This window comes from Staurois parvus, unplaced genomic scaffold, assembly GCF_062004578.1.
Source record: "Staurois parvus isolate SC_StPar_1 unplaced genomic scaffold, SC_StPar_1.0 ptg000126l, whole genome shotgun sequence".
Classification (NCBI taxonomy): domain Eukaryota; kingdom Metazoa; phylum Chordata; class Amphibia; order Anura; family Ranidae; genus Staurois; species Staurois parvus.
This window is the reverse complement of record NW_028317922.1, coordinates 4,226,881-4,243,587: the sequence shown is the minus strand read 5'-3', so window position 1 is coordinate 4,243,587 and position 16,707 is coordinate 4,226,881. Positions and strand designations below refer to the sequence as shown.

Here is a 16,707-nt window from a genome sequence, read left to right as displayed (position 1 = left end):
AAAGCATTGTGATTTGTCTTTGAAATTGGTGACATCAGTTAGTAGTAATCGATGTGAGTGCATATATACCAGTAATTTAAATATTTTAATTGTATTTATAGACACTCACAAGGGCATGTATATAGTTTGTCCTTAAGGTTCACATGTTACAATAAGAACTGCAATAAAGCAATTTATCAAGCGACTGATCTTTTATGTTTTTTTCAGTTTTTACAATGAGCTTCAAAGAGTTTGAGAATACTTGCGATCTTTAAACTGCTCCCACTAGACACAGAGAATTCCTGATCTAAATACTGACCTTTAAATAATCTCTGTCCACAGTAATGCAGAGAATTAATTTTAACTGACAGTAACACATGCTCCGAATAGAATGGAACGCAGTTAGAAGTCCATTGCACAGGAGGCAGAACACTGGGCACGAATATTCATCGGGTAAGACCATTTCCACATATCTCTGGATCTGTAACCTATTAGATGTTGTTTAAGAACTGTGAGACATTACTTCAAAGTACAAATTTGTTCTGTGTATTTATGTATGTGTAGTATAGGGGGTCATGTTTAATATGCAGGACACTACCTACATGGAGTTTGCATGTTCACCTTGTGATTGCATGAGTTTCCTCTGTGTACTCCAGTTTCTTCCCACACTCCAAAGACATGCTGGTAGGTTAAATGGCTCCTTGGCTCCAGTATGTACATAAGTGAGTTAGAGACCTTAGATTGTAAGCTCCTCGAGGGCAGGGACTGATGTGAGCGTACAATATGTAAAGTGCTATCACTATATTAATACCCATAATAAATACTAAAATATACTAGTATAATTTTTAAAGAAGAAGTAAAGTCAAACGTTTAAAAAAACACTGGTAGGTAGGTTTATTCTCAAAGAAGAGACCCTAGTGGCTTCTTCTTTCATAAATGTTTTTCCCTGCTGTGGATGTGGTAATGTACACTGAGCCGCTCATGTGCAGCTCAGACACATTTATGGTACCAGTTTGTGCCATGATGAAATTACTCCTCTGCGCATTTGTGGGAGTGATGTCACTGGGGCCTGGCATTTCAAGTGGATGAACAGAATGCACCTAAAAGAAAGACCAGAAAAAAATGGAAGTCCCAGGACTGAGGATTTGTTTGACAGGTGAGCCTGCCATAATGTGCTAATATGTTGTACATACTAGCACATTATGGCATAAATCTCCTGAGTGCCCATTAAAAAAAAGTGACAAGGGAATTAAATCAGAATGAGAGAGTGATTGCAAAGAGTAGAGTCTGTGTAGGCTTGTATGATATTAAAGTACTGTATAACTAAAAGCAAAACTTAGTTTTTTCGTTTTAGACAGTTTTTTAGTTTTAGACCCTCTATATTTGTCCTGTTTACCATTATCATTGAGCCCTGGTTCACACTGATGTGGTTCAGATTTCGCAGTGTTTTCATTGCGAATTCCGCACTGCATCAGAATTGCACCCCGTTCATGCGAACCGCTGCGGGTGTGTATGTTAACAACACCCCAAAAGAGGTCCGCAAAACGCGGTGCGATGTGTAAAATGTGATCGCATAGGTGTGAATACCCATGCAATCCGATTCTAGTGTGGACCAAAAAAAGGGTCCTGCACGTTTTTGGTGCGGATGCAGTGCGATTAGAGCCATACAAAATGTATGGCTCCAATCGCACCGCACACAAATCGCAGGTGATTTGCACAGGAATGCGGCGCGGTTCCTGTGCAAATCACATGCGATTTATCGCACTGAATATATGTAAACAATGATATATGAATGCTAAAAGTGAAAGTAAAAGAAAATCCCAAATTTTGGGCTGTCCCTAGAAAAATAATACAAGGGAAATCTTCTAATGAGGAAAACCTTTTGTTGGCTGATGGGGAGATGGTGTTTGCAATGTTGGTGCTTTCTGCAGCTTTATCTGCCTCTGTGGATAATTTCACACTTGAGGATCTTTTGTTTCAATTAGTTCTGAATATGGCTTTCGGAGCCATCCCCATACTGGTGGATTCAAAAGTTTTGTGAGAGAACTCATTTTGGGACATTTTTCTGGCTCTTTTGAAGAGATACAATTAAAATAAAGGGGTGTAAGTGTATTTTTATGCTGCTTGGTCATCTAGTGGTGTGAACCACATTTCTTAAAGCTCATATGTCCCTCCGGTGGCTAAGACATACATCATTGTGTCTGGGCTATATAGAGGATTGTTTGTCCAATTAAATTACTTCATATGTCAGCCATTCAAAATTTCCTTGAACTTATATGGTTTTCAATTCATTGGATATGTACAGATTTATTTGGTGTTAAAAAATACCTCTTGAAGAACCCTGAAATAGGCGAAACATCTTCAGAAATATGACACCGGAAATATCTTTTGAATGAGTAGCAATCACTTATGTTTTGATACAGAAGTGTATTTTTTTATTTTTATTGAATCTTATGGATTTTTTTTATTTGAGCAATAATAAAATGTGTAACATTTTAGCTTTTGTTGTTATATCATTGGCACCTTAAACATTCAGTTATCTCCCCTGAATTTGGGAAGGTTTGCTCTTTTCTTCCCCCTTTTTTTGTCATTGTTTAAAATTGGGATGTGGTGCCATTGAGCTCCTCTTTGAACTTTATTTTTGTCTCAGTGCAATGCAATGTTACCATGGTAACATTGTACTATTCTGAGAAAGTGATCAGGATTTTTTTTTTTTTAAACACATTATGATTACTTATACCAGTGGATTTCACTAGTATAGGCAACAATTTTACTGAATGAAATTGATTCATTCAGTAGGTATTTTTGTGAAAAACCGCGATCGGCCACAGCTACATCACATGGTACAGATGGGCTGTGATTGACCCCGTCTGTACCATGTGATCACTGTGAGCAATCACAGCTAGCAACACAATTGTACACAATAAATGGCATCAATCGAAGCCGATCATTGTTTACAATTCTCATGTGATCTGCTGTGATTGGTCACAGCAATCACATGGTATCGGCAGCAAGACAATACAGTGATCTGTCAATGGCACCGCAGCATGTTCTGGGAGGACATCCACACAAAATGAGGAAAGTCCAGCCCGGCCATCATTTTGCAAGCCTATTCTATACATCTACCCTGTAAAAGAAAAAATGTCTATACTTGCCTATTCTGAAGTAGCTCTAGCTCCGATCTGGTCTCATGATCAGGTCCTTCAGTGTAGAGGAGGGACCGCCGACAAAGGATACCCCATAGTAAGTCTATGGGTGATGTCACCACCCAGGCTCTGCAGCTGTTGTTGCTGCCTCTCCTCTAAACTGAAGCCAGTGCTAGGACCTGGTTATGAGATCAGACTGGAGGGTCTTCAGGATAGGTAAGTATAGACATCTTTTCTTTTACAGGGTAGATAGAATAGTCTTACAGTGGGGGTAGTAGATGGTTTAGGCTTAGGTTTAATTTGACTGGAATTCTACCTTAAAAAGCTGCATACATAATGACTGCATATGCACAAAAGTCCTGGAGGTATTTGGGGAAGCAGTCATTAATGTAGGTTTAAAGGAAACCTGTATAGAAAATATAGACTGCCATAGCTGACCTCCTGGAAATACTAGTTACCTGGCCATCTCTGGTTTTGACACTTCATGAGTCACTGGCCCACAAGCCGTAAAGTGAAGATAGGGTAAGGCTAAAACTCCTGATATGAATACTTGTTTCAGGTCAATGATTCAGAAAGCACTGAAGCCAGAAACAGCATGACAACCAGATAACTTGTATTTTCAGAAGGCCAGCAATTGAAATCTACCCAGATGATATAAGTCATCTATTGGGTTTCTATAATTCTCATGGCCTCCACTGGTAAGTTATCTACTCACCTAACTTCACACACAATTGACATAATATGTTTATGCGATCCTTTAATGGTATCCTTAATCCTCCATTGTGATACAGGACAATGCTGCTTCCACATTCTGTGTGTGTTTTGCTTCTGTTGGCACCATTGTATTCTTTGGCTGAAGATGACCCAACACAACCCCAACGGAATCCTTGTGCCAACTGGATGGGTGGAGCACCTGGTTATCCAGGACACAATGGCCTGCCAGGAAGGGATGGTAAAGATGGAAAAGATGGAGAAAAAGGAGAAAGAGGAGAACTAGGTTAGTGTTGGGCTTAGCGATGGAATGGGGTAGTAAACGTGTGTGTAAGAAAAATTACGTGTGTGTGTGCGTGTGTGTGTGTGTATACGCACAGGTATATATAATAAATAGGTAAGCTGAACAGCCTAATTAATTGTCAAACAAACTGAACAATTTCTACAATAAATTCTGTGTGAAAGGGAGTCGAGGAATGCATATCACAGAGGAAAATTAAGAAGTTATGGTTACTCACTATTGCTGTTGTTTCCTTGTAAGAAAATAGTATGCCCAGAAAAAGCAGAACAAGGTATCATAAAGTGATGCAGACTGATGTCTAAGCATTAAAGCATACCAAACCTGTACCTACATACAAATTATTCCAGCCAGTGTGCCTATCCTATGCACAGTTCATCAAAATGGCTGGAGGAGCCTAAACCCCCTTTCTCCAAAATTGGCCAGGTTGTAGCCTCTGTTTCTGCTAGCCCATTTTTGTGCCATTATCATAATGGCAGACTAAGCCTAACTATTTGAAAAATGTATGTGTGTTGCTTTACAATTAATGTATAGTTGTTTGAATATTTGAAATATTTTAATAAATAAACATCATATTGCATACATGCAACATTTCATATGTTTTATATATATATACAGTGAAGGAAATAAGTATTTGATCCCCTGCTGATTTTGAATGTTTGCCCACTCACAAAGAAATTATCAGTCTACAAATTAAATGGTAGGTGTATTGTAACAATGAGAGACAGAATAGCAACAAGAAATTCAAAAGAAATGCATGGCTAACAAATTATGCACTGATTTGCATGTTCATGAGGGAACAGGGGCAGACTGACAACTCCTGGGGCCCCGGGCAATAGGGGATCATGGGGCCCTGTGTCCTTGCCCAAACTCAAAAAAGCCTAGGAAAAAGATACCAGGGGCATCTCATGGGGCCCCCTACTGACCCCGGGCCCTCGGGCAGTGCCCTAGTTTCCAAATGGTCAGTCCGCCCCTGTGAGGGAAATAAGTATTTGATCCCCTTCACAAAACATGACTTAGTACTTGGTGGCAAATCCCTTGTTGGCAATCAGAGGTCAGACGTTTCCTGTAGTTGGCCACCAGGTTTGCACACATCTCAGGAGGGATTTTGGCCCACTCCTCTTGGCAGATCCTCTCCAAGTCATTAAGGTTTGGTGGCTGACGTTTGGCCACTCGAACTTTCAGCTCCCTCCAGAGATTTTCAATCGGATTAAGGTCTGGAGACTAGCTAGGCCACTCCAGGACCTTAATGTGCTTCTTCTTGAGCCACTCCTTTGTTGCCTTGGCCGTGTGTTTTGGGTCATTTTCATGCTGGAACACCCATCCACGACCCATTTTCAATGCCCTGGCTGAGGGAAGGTTCTCACCCAAGACTTGATGGTACATTGCCCTGTCCATCGTCCATTTGATGCAGTGCAGTTGTCCTGTCTCCTTAGCAGAAAAATACCCCCAAAGCAGAATGTTTCCACCACCATGTTTGACAGTTGGGATGGTGTTTTTGGGGTCATAGGCAGAATTCCTTCTCCTCCAAACATGGCGAGTTGAGTTGATGCCAAACAGCTTGATTTTGGTCTCATCTGACCACAACACTTTCAACCAGTCCTCCTTTGCATCATTCAGATGTTTAGTGGCAAATGTCAGACAGGCCTGGACATGTGCTTTCTTGAGCAGAGGGACCTTGCAGGCACTGCAGGATTTTAATCCTTGTCGGCGTAGTGTGTTACCAATTGTTTTCTTGGTGACTGTAGTCCCAGCTTCCTGTAGATCATTGACAAGATCCTTACGTGTAGTTCCTCTGATGATTCTTCACTGTTCTCATGATCATTGACACTCCACGAGGTGAGATCTTGCATGGTGCACCAGACCTAGGGAGACTGACAGTTGTTTTGTGTTTCTTCCAATTGCGAATGGTTGCACCAACTGTAGTCCATTCCAGCCTTGTGTAGGTCTACAATCTTGTCCCTGACATCCTTGGACAGCTCTTTGGTCTTTGCAATGGTGCAGAGTTTGGAATCTGATTGTTTGATTGCTTCTGTGGACAGTTGTCTTTTATACAGGTAACAAAATGAGATTAGCAGCACTCCCTTTAAGAGACTGCTTCTAATCCCAGCTTGTTACCTGTATGAAAGACACCTGGTAGCCAGTCATCCTGCTGAATGATAGGGGATCAAATACTTATTTCCCTCATGAACATGCAAATCCATGTATAATTTGTTAGACATGCATTTCGTTTGAATTTTTTTGTTGCTATTCTTTCTCTCAGTGTTACAATACACCTACCATTCGATTTTTAGACTGATCATTTCTTTGTGAGTGGGCAAATATTCAAAATCAGCAGGGGATCAAATACTTATATATTTATATATATATATATATATATACACACACACACACAGTGAAGGAAATATCTAACTCCAGCTTATACAAATAAATCTAGAAACTGATTGGTTTTGCAAAGTTGCACCAGATTTTGCACTCTCCAGTTTAGTAAATCAACTCCATTGCATACATGTAATATGTTGCAGTCTTGTATGCAGCCAGAATATATCAATCTAGTCTCCTTTTTCCCTTATACTGTACAGCTAATTCAGATTTGTTTAAAGAAGCACCTTGTTTATATTATGTGGCAAACTATTTAGTGCCACATTCTACTCCAAAAAAACGCTGCAGTGGTATCTCTTTAGCTAAAACATTGATTTGGGAATTCTTTTTTAAGCATTAAATGTTTACTTGTAAAATAAAGAATGCACAGAAATCATAAAAAGCACAAAAAATGTTAACCTATAACATAACAAAAATTAAAATAAAATTGACCCAGTACCAACAGATCTTTCCTATAAAAAGAACAGAATAAAGAGCCTTACTTTAAAAAAGCTAATCCTATCTGTCATTTGCAAAGTTATCCTTACAATAATAATATGAATATCAATATTTTCAGGTGTTCCTGGGCAAAAAGGAGACGTTGGCGAGCAAGGACCCTTAGGACCAGAGGGCCCGCGGGGATTTCCAGGAGCCCGAGGGGAGATGGGGGAGAGTCCATTCTTACATCACTCAGCCTTTAGTATGGGACTAACTGGCAGAGTTCCCACCCCAAATGTTCCTATCCGCTTCACCAAAGTCTTTTACAATGAACAGCGCCATTATGATGATAGCACAGGCAAGTTCAGCTGCAATATTAAGGGTCTTTACTTGTTCACCTATCATCTAACTGTTTATATGAAGGATGTCAAGGTTGGGCTTTACAAGAATAGCAAGCCCATTATGTTCACCTTTGACCAGTTCCAGTCCAACAATGTAGACCAGGCTTCTGGTTCCGTCTTATTGCACCTGGATGCTGGAGATGAGGTCTGGCTGCAAATCTATGGGGAAGATTTTGGAGGCATATATGGAGATAATCTCAATGACTCTTCTTTCTCAGGAATCCTGCTATATCCAGACCAGACCTCCAACTGATTCTCCTCTACAGTTATATGACCATGGCTCTTCTTTTATCAGCTTGCCCCTAATAACTGATTGTCCTAAATGACCCAGAACTATCACAAGGTTAAGTTGCTCTAAATGTGTCTTGCTAAATCCTCTTAAAATACCAGGAAATGTAAAAAAAAAACATTTTGCATACAAATCTTAAGGTGGCTCATAAATGTTTGGCTACAGTTTTATAAGATGCAAACATTCAAACATGGAAAAAGCACATAATACCAGCATTGAAAGCAATTACGCAGTGGTCTTTTATTCTATCTCACTCAGAAAGTGTATCAGATATTTTGTTATTCTTCAGAGAAAAACTTGAGCATAAATTGAAATTTTTTTTAAACTGTCATTAAACCCTCAGTTTTTAAGCACTTACAGCAGCTTATTTAATCACTTATGGAGAATGCAGCTTCTTTATCTTTTAACCCTTGCCTATGCTCCAGTTTAAGCTGGCGCCATGACTTGTACCTCAGGTTTCCTGCTTCAGTGTGGCTCCTTTCTCTTACAGTGTCCTATGGAGCCACCCTTGCATGCAGGGACTAGAGTTGTGTTTCCCTAAACTGTGTGCATTAATAGACGTACACAGCATGGTGGCCTAGAGTGGCAAGGCACTTCTCTGCTCCTCCCATTTCCTCCCCCTCCCTTCTACAAACTAGCAGACCAGCTGGAGACTGCACTGTCCACTGTTAACTTTTTCCAGTAATATCAGAAGATCAGGGAAATACTGAGAGAGAAGGAGCGAGCAGTGCAAGAAAGTTGTAAACTACAACTGCTGGTAAGAATTTTAACAAATAGTGTACTGGGGAATGTTTATTTTATTGTGCTTAATGCTTGCTAGGGAGGGTACTCGCACAGGCTTGCTCCAGAACCCCACTGACTGCATCCATATACATAGACAGCGGGACTCTGCCCCACCCCTGATCCCTCCTCCTAGGATTGGATTGACAGCAGCTGGAGCCAATGGCACATAGAGTAGTAAATCTTCACCTTTTGAGTTCAGGCCCACTTAAAAATTATATTTTCCTGTGGCATGACATTATCAAAAATAGCTAAAGTATACATAGTCAGCATTCCCAAGTCCTGTTGGAAATGAAAGGGGAAAATTAGAAAACTTTCTGAGACACAAATTAGTCAAAAGTGATTTTCTGTTATGAAGAGACTTCAGACTTTCAGAGCTGTGCAAACATTATTTGTTTGCAGCTATACCAACCAGGTATCATTTTTGAAGCAAGGTAGTATAAGTGGTGGAGACTGAAGGATCAGAGCACCAAGAGTGAAAGAAGAATCTAGAGGTGCTTGGATGTCACAGAAACAAAACTACCATTGAGCTGAAGGGATCCAGCAGGATGAATTAGCTGTAATATAGTCCAGCTCTTGCAGCTCTTTTATCCTCTCCACTGAGCCAGTGGTGTGCTGTGCGTACATTGCTATAACTCCATAAACCCCAATGATGAAGCCCTCTATTTTAGCAGCAAGTCAAAGGCTTCGAGATGTTTTATTGTATCCCCAAGTATCTTTGTGGTTTGTGTGTCAGCAGACTGCCCTTGTCCATACACATGTCCAACACATGCAGCTGAGAAACCTTTCTGCAGACAGAGCATTACTCATTTAATTGGTTTCTTTGCCAGGCTCACACTTTAACCACATGCATGGATGCAGGCCATAAGCCACTCTTTCTCTTTAATTTTCTTGGTTACAGTTCATTAATCCCTTAGCGCCCAAAGCACCTTCTTTCACAGGCCTGGGTCCTACCCGTGGTCCAGGAAAGAGAGGGTCATCTCTCTCCACCAGGAGGGTGACTCTGTTCTTCCAGCCATCACCCACTCTGTGGCTGACCAGGTTTGCACCAACACTTAAAAGTTAACTTTACTTCACATGAATTGAACAGTCCTCCTTTAGTAAAACAGTTTTTTTTTCCACTGAAACAGTAATAGGGCCAGGATTTGCCTGCTTTAACTTAACCTAAATTTTGTTAAGGAACAGGTTACAGTCCCTATAGTCCCACAGTATAGCACATCTTCAGTGTAACAACACAATAAACAGTCTAGAACCTATGGTAACAAGCAGAAATAGAATCTCTTCCATAACTTGGGTCACTGAGTACATTAACACTCCACTCAAGGTACATGGGGCACCATCCTGCAGTGAGAAAATACAATCTTCACCTTAAGACAAAAAAATGTTTGGAGTGTGAAATATGGACTTTATAAGCACATAGAATAAATAAAATAGTGCAGTGCTAAAGTGATGATTCAGATGAAAGGGAGGTAAACACAATGAATAATAAAATTAGATGTAAATAAGCAATATATATGAGCACACTTCAAAAATTCAAATGAAGGCTAGTTAACAGCTTAGCACTGAGGCAACCAAATAAAACATAAAGTGTATATGTGCAATGCTTACAATTTATATAATTAAAAATGCGCAAAGATCAAATAAATAAACAAATATGACATATAGTTCATATCAGTGACTGAAAATATACAATTATATGGGGCAAATAATTTGTGTCAGTGACTAGATAGTGCCCATATAGTCCCAAAAGCTTCAATCGGTGCTTGTGATAACAGAAGAAATGCGCAAATAAGCAAACACTAAAGAAATACAGCATGTGCTTTGTTCAAATTTGAGGTCTGAGGTTTACAACCACATTAGATTTTACAGGAAGGGTGAGGGTTAGATGTTTAACCACTCCCCCTCCAGAGGATTTACCCCCCTTCCTGACCAGGCCATTTTTTGTGATACGGCGCTGCGTTTCTTTAACTGACAATTGCACAGTCATGCAACGCTGCACCAAAATGAAATGTATGTCCTTTTTTTCCCCACAAATGGAGCTTTCTTTTGGTGGTATTTGATTGCCTCTGTATTTTTAATTTTTTGTGCTATGAAAAAAAAGCTGCAGTTCCTGTTTCTGTCCACAAGATGGTAGTTTTCACTCTAATAATATTTCTTCCAGCAGCATACCAAATCACACAAAATGTAAATCCGCTCACTATTGTTAACCACTTGCCCTCCAGAGGTTTTATCCCCCTTCCTGACCAGGCCATTTTGTTTGCAATACGGTGCTGCATTATTTTAACTGACGATTGCGCGGTCATGCAACATTGTACACAAATGACATTTATGTGCTTTTTTGCACAAACAGAGCTTTCCTTCAGTGATATATGATCACCTGTGTGTTTTTTATTTTTTGTGCTATAAACACAAAAAACAACAATTTTGAAAAAACAAAACAATATTTTTGATTTTTTGCTATTAAACATGCCCAATAAAAAAATTTTAAAAATCAACTTTCGTCATAAATTTAGGCCAAAATGTATTCTGCTACATATCTTTGCTAACAAAAAATCCCAATACATGTAAATTAATTGGTTTACATGAAAGTTATAGCGTCTACATATGGCGGTACAGATACTGGAATTAAAAAAAAATAAATAAATACATGTTATACTAGCAATGGCAACGATCAGCAACTTATAGCGGGACTGGGGCGGGCATTCTGACACTAACTGACAATGACTAACTGCCACTGACATCCCCACTGACAATATTACAGTGATCAGTGCTAATAAAAAGCACTGACACGGTACTAATGACACTGGGCAGGAAGGGGTTAACATCTGGGGCAATCAAATGGGTTAACTGTGTGCTATGTGGTGTTTTAATGTGTGTGCTTTACTGTGTGAGCACCCTGCTTTGTATTGCTCTGCTATGCAGAGCAATACAAAGCAGCGTGCTGGTGCTGACAGGGGAGAGATTTATATTGTTTGCATACAGACCTCTCCCTTGTCAGTGTTTCTTGGCAATCTCACACATGAGTAGGGCAAGGTCAGGACAGAGACAGGAAACAAGGGAAGCAGGGAGCAGGGTACTGGAAGCTGGATGCAGGAGCAGGGTACTGGAAGCTGGATGCAGGGAGCAGGGTACTGGAAGCTGGATGCAGGGAGCAGGGTACTGGAAGCTGGATGCAGGGAGCAGGGTACTGGAAGCTGGATGCAGGGAGCAGGGTACTGGAAGCTGGATGCAGGAGCAGGGTATTGGAAGCTGGATGCAGGAAGCAGGGTACTGGAAGCAGGGAGCAGGGTACTGGAAGCTGGATGCAGGGTACTGGAAGCTGGATGCAGGGAGCAGGGTACTGGAAGCTGGATGCAGGGAGCAGGGTACTGGAAGCTGGATGCAGGGAGCAGGGTACTGGAAGCTGGATGCAGGAGCAGGGTACTGGAAGCTGGATGCAGGGAGCAGGGTACTGGAAGCTGGATGCAGGAGCAGGGTACTGGAAGCTGGATGCAGGAAGCAGGGTACTGGAAGCAGGGAGCAGGGTACTGGAAGCTGGATGCAGGGTACTGGAAGCTGGATGCAGGGAGCAGGGTACTGGAAGCTGGATGCAGGGAGCAGGGTACTGGAAGCTGGATGCAGGGAGCAGGGTACTGGATGCAGGGAGCAGGGTACTGGAAGCTGGATGCAGGGTACTGGAAGCTGGGTGCAGGGTACTGGAAGCTGGATGCAGGGAGCAGGGTACTGGAAGCAGGGAGCAGGGTACTGGAAGCTGGATGCAGGGTACTGGAAGCTGGGTGCAGGGTACTGGAAGCTGGATGCAGGGAGCAGGGTACTGGAAGCAGGGAGCAGGGTACTGGAAGCTGGATGCAGGGTACTGGAAGCTGGATGCAGGGTACTGGAAGCTGGATGCAGGGAGCAGGGTACTGGAAGCTGGATGCAGGGAGCAGGGTACTGGAAGCTGGATGTAGGGAGCAGGTCACAGGAACAAGGATCAAGATCAGACAGGAACACAATTCACAGGAAGAACACTCAGGGTTGGGTCACACTATAGAAATGCAGTCTAGATGCGTTCCAGATGCATTTCTGAATGCACATTTTGATGCTCCGGTGTGTTTTTGATGCGTTCCAGTTAATTCCCCCCCCCCTCTTTTTCTTAAATATAAATAGGGACAAGTGCGTTACAGTGTGTTTTTGGTGCGTTTTGGTGTGTTCGGGTGTGTTTTTGATGTGTTTTACTGCATTCCAGTACAGTTCTGTGCAGGAAAAATGCAGCCTGTTCTACTTTCTGCATCCAGAACACACTGGAACTGCAAGCACTGATCTGAACCATGACATTGACAACCATATAACCTACTTTCTGTGCATTTTGGATGCAGAAAAAAAGCACACTGCAACCCAAGTAGTGTGAACTGGCCCTGAAGCACTGAATTTCAGTCCCAATGGCAGGATTATATACCTCCCAGCAAAACATGTTAGGTGCAGTCTAATTGCTCGGACAGCCCAGCTGCTGGCCGCTGGAACTGCATCCTTCAACTTCGGGAACAACAGTGCCACCAGCAGGTAACCCAGGTAATGACAAGTACTGGCAGAAGCTGTTAAATCGATGGGTTTAGTTCTGCTTTAGGTCTCATTCACACCATACGTGTATGAAAACCGAGCAGATTTCACTTGCAAAAGACATGAGTTTATATCAGTTTCTCAGTGAGTTTTAAACACAACGCAGATTCCTGCGCAGAAAAAAATCTGCACATGATACTAGTGTTGTGGTGTGAACAGGGCACATAAAGAACTTTTTTTTTGTGCGCTTGCAGAATGCGTGCAGAAAAACTGATATCTCTGCACCATGGTGTAAACGAGGCCTTAAAGAGGTTGTAAACCTCACATATACCCAGTGAAGTGACTGGCCTCAGGTGATACACAGAGATGAAACAAATCCTCCTACATAAGTTGTACTTATCTATCTGCAGTCTTCTCATCTCTTCTTCTATTCAAAGTGCTGAATTTATAAAACTTGTCTGTGAGTTCAGAAAAAAGGGAGTGGAGAGCTGAAATGACACACTGCAGAGCTCAGAGAAGAGAGCTCTGAGAGCTGATTGGAGAGAAAAGACACACCCCCTCCACACAATACTCAGGAACAGAGCTGAGGCTGTTAATCTGCTGGAGTTCCCTCCCCTGTCTCTTTTTTCCTCTTGGTGTCAGGAAAACTTGTCAGAAGTGACTCATGCTGATAGCAGCAGACAGAAATGACACTTAGTGCTCTTAATTGGGACAAGTACACACTATAGAGGACTATGCTTTGTTCATATTTCATGTCTGAGGTTTACAACCACGTCACCTTCTGTGCCTGGCTGTTGGAAGCCTTTTGATCCACCGATCTCTAACAGCTGGTCACTATAGCATTCTGCTAGATATCAACTGAATCCTGCATTTATCTGACCAACTGGCAAAGTCAGTGCAACATCTCAGTACTGCCCTGACCTCGTCTTGCCTGCTTACTTCTCACTTGTGAATGGGGCTATTTGAGATTACCCACAGATCACTTAATGGGTTCCCTATGATTAGATGCGGACAGGAAGCCCCATTGAAAGTAATGGGAGCCTGACAGCGCCCACAGCTGTTTAAATGTTATTGTTGGTGCAGTGATTACCTGTGAATGATTTGCCCCAGGCGGAGACAGTCTGAGTTTCCCACAGGTATTCCCAAACAGTGTGTGAATGGGGCCTTAAAGTGTTACTAAACCCACAACAGTAAAATCAGTCTGTATATGGAGTAAAGCATGCTTGTTATACTCACTGTGAAACCTAAGGGGTTAATCCTCTGCATTGTGTAAAACCGCTGTTTGGTCCTGGCTTCTCTGATCCTCTCCTAATTCCAGTTTCCCCCTCTTATCTCCTGAGAAGACATATGGTGTGGAGTCACTCTGCACATGCTCAGTTTGGTGTGTATTTTTTTTCTTGGGAGAGTGCATGTGATCAGTACAGGGCCATTCAGCACTGTCCAGACAGAGGTAAGGGGTTCTGCATCCTCCTAGAGCAAAATTAAAACTTCTCCTACCAGGTTTAACCAGTGCTCAGCCAGACACTGATAGAAGTCACAAGACTGTTATATACTGCTGCAAAAAAAGGTATTTTGCCGTTTATATTTACTAAAATAATTGTGTTTCCATGTTGTGTGTACTGTTGGAGACCGGATATAGTGAATGAAGATTCCTGGGATTAGAAAACACTTTAACTGCTTTACCGCTGCCCTATAGCAGAAATCACATGATTTTGCATTTCCGGGTAGGGGGGGGCGTTCAGCGGTCAGTCACCAGGTCCCTGCTGGTGATTGCTCACTGCCACCCGGTGATCACCGAGTAATACCGACAGGGGAGAGAACTGTATGTAAACTATACAGTTCTCTCCCGTCAGCTCCAGCACACAGTGGAAAGCACAGACACAACCCTATAGTAAAACACACACAGCACACAGTTAACCTTTTGATCACCCCAGATGTTAACTCCTTCCTGCCCAGTGCCATTAGTATAGTGTCAGTGCTTTTTATTAGCACTGATCACTGTATTGGTGTCACTGGGGATGTCAGTGACACCAAGTCAGTTTACCCCAGTGTCAGAATGCCGCTGCAGCCTCGCTATAAATTGCTGATCGCCGCCATTACTAGCAAAAAAAAAAAATTCCGCCATTTGTAAACACTATTTCACATAAACCAATTAATTTACATGTATTGGAATTTTTTTTAGTAAAGACATGTAGCAGAATACATTTTGGCATAAATTTATAACGAAATTTGATTTTTTTAAAATTTTTTCTCAAAATTGTCAGTCTTTTTTTTTATAGTGCAAAAAATAAAAAAACACACAGGCGATCAAATACCACCAAAAGAAAGCTCTATTTGTGGGGAAAAAGGGACATAAATTTCATTTTGGTTCAGCGGTGCATGACCACGCAATTGTCACTTAAAATAACGCAGTGCCGTAACACAAAAAATGGCCTGGTCAGGAAGGGGGGTAAATCCTCTAGAGGGCAAGTGGCTAAGCTGGCCATAGATGATTCAGCTTTTTTTTTTTAATGAACACATTGTAGGATGCTTCAAAGTTTAATTTGAGCTTCATCCCAAGGTTCCTGCTTTCCAAACTGATTGCAGGGAAAGCCGAGGATACGTAAACCTTTCTCAGCATATTTGGTGTGAATTTCTACAAGCAAGATGGATGGAGGAATCCTCTCCACTGGGACATTCTATTCTGATAGCAGGACTCCTCCACTGTCAGAAAACACTGATCAGCGGCTGCAGCGCTGATCATCAAAAGCATTCCAAGATTCCTGTTCAAGAGAAGTCAATCTAATGATTTAACAGGGACTGCTATCAATGGATTTAAATTCAGCTGGTTCAATAGGGACCTGGTAAATATCGATCTATGGCCAGCTATAGGCAACACCTGCATTGCAGTTTTGTGGATCACTGCTTGTTAGTACCTGTTTGTTATTTGCCATGGGCATTATCACTTTCTTTATTATTGTTTGTGTACAATCAACACCTTATACACATATTTCTGTTTGTATTCCCTGATGCAGTTGCAGTTCTGCTCAATTCTGTGCAACATAAGTTTGCTTTATTTCATACCTGGAGTTGGAAACATCTGCATGTATAGATCACACCTATGTGTGTATCTGGGCATTTTTTACCCTTGGTTCACATCTAAGCATTCTCTGCAGCGTTTTACAGAAATGCACTACAGTCCATTTAACATGATTTCGTATAAGGCATCTGCATCACATCTGCATGTTTTCACCCGGTGCGTTTTTTGGAAAGGGTCAGGCACTTTTTTGAATTTAAAATGTTGCGTTTTTGGTTCTACAGACTTCAATGGAAATGCTGTGGAAAAGCATGTATTGCGTTTTTGATAAGTTTTGCATTTTAAATCTGCATAGCAACAAGAAAAAATTAGAAAAAAGCAAAACGCGTCAAAAACACAGGTGCAAACATGCAAAACGCAATGCAGAAACAACTCAAATGCAACCTGCATAGGTGTGAACCTAGCCTAAGGCTAGGTTCACATCTCCACGTTCCTGCAGGCCACATTTTGCATTTGAATGGGCTCCTGTTCCCTGGGACATGCAGGGAAGAAGTCCCTGCACTTCTTCAGAAAACGCAGCCCGCACAGGAACCTCGGTTCCCAGTACAGCAGGGGCGGACTGACCATTTGGAAACTCGGGCACTGCCCACGGGCCCGGGGTCAGTAGGGGGCCCCATGAGATGCCCCTGGTACCTTTTTCATAGGCTTTTTTGAGTTTGGGCAAGGATACAGGGGCCCCATGATCCCCT

General features: G+C 41.8%; 1 protein-coding gene across 1 annotated transcript; it reads left to right on the top strand.

Annotated features, from left to right (window-relative positions):
* Positions 1 to 318: 318 nt before the first annotated feature.
* On the top strand, positions 319 to 7,976 carry LOC149467029 (adiponectin-like). The gene is made up of 3 exons (XM_089672365.1): positions 319 to 432; positions 3,917 to 4,122; positions 7,073 to 7,976. Exons 2-3 carry the CDS (start codon positions 3,921 to 3,923, stop codon positions 7,585 to 7,587), a joined length of 717 nt encoding a protein of 238 aa, XP_089528491.1. The 5' UTR covers positions 319 to 432; positions 3,917 to 3,920; the 3' UTR covers positions 7,588 to 7,976.
* The last annotated feature ends 8,731 nt before the right edge of the window (positions 7,977 to 16,707 follow it).

Excerpts from the sequence above, each read along its gene's own strand:
- LOC149467029 (XM_089672365.1), top strand. The coding sequence starts at position 3,921 with ATGCTGCTTCCACATTCTGTGTGTGTTTTGCTTCTGTTGGCACCATTG. Across the intron at positions 4,123-7,072 it reads AGGAGAAAGAGGAGAACTAG|GTGTTCCTGGGCAAAAAGGA; the intron begins GTTAGTGTTGGG and ends CAATATTTTCAG.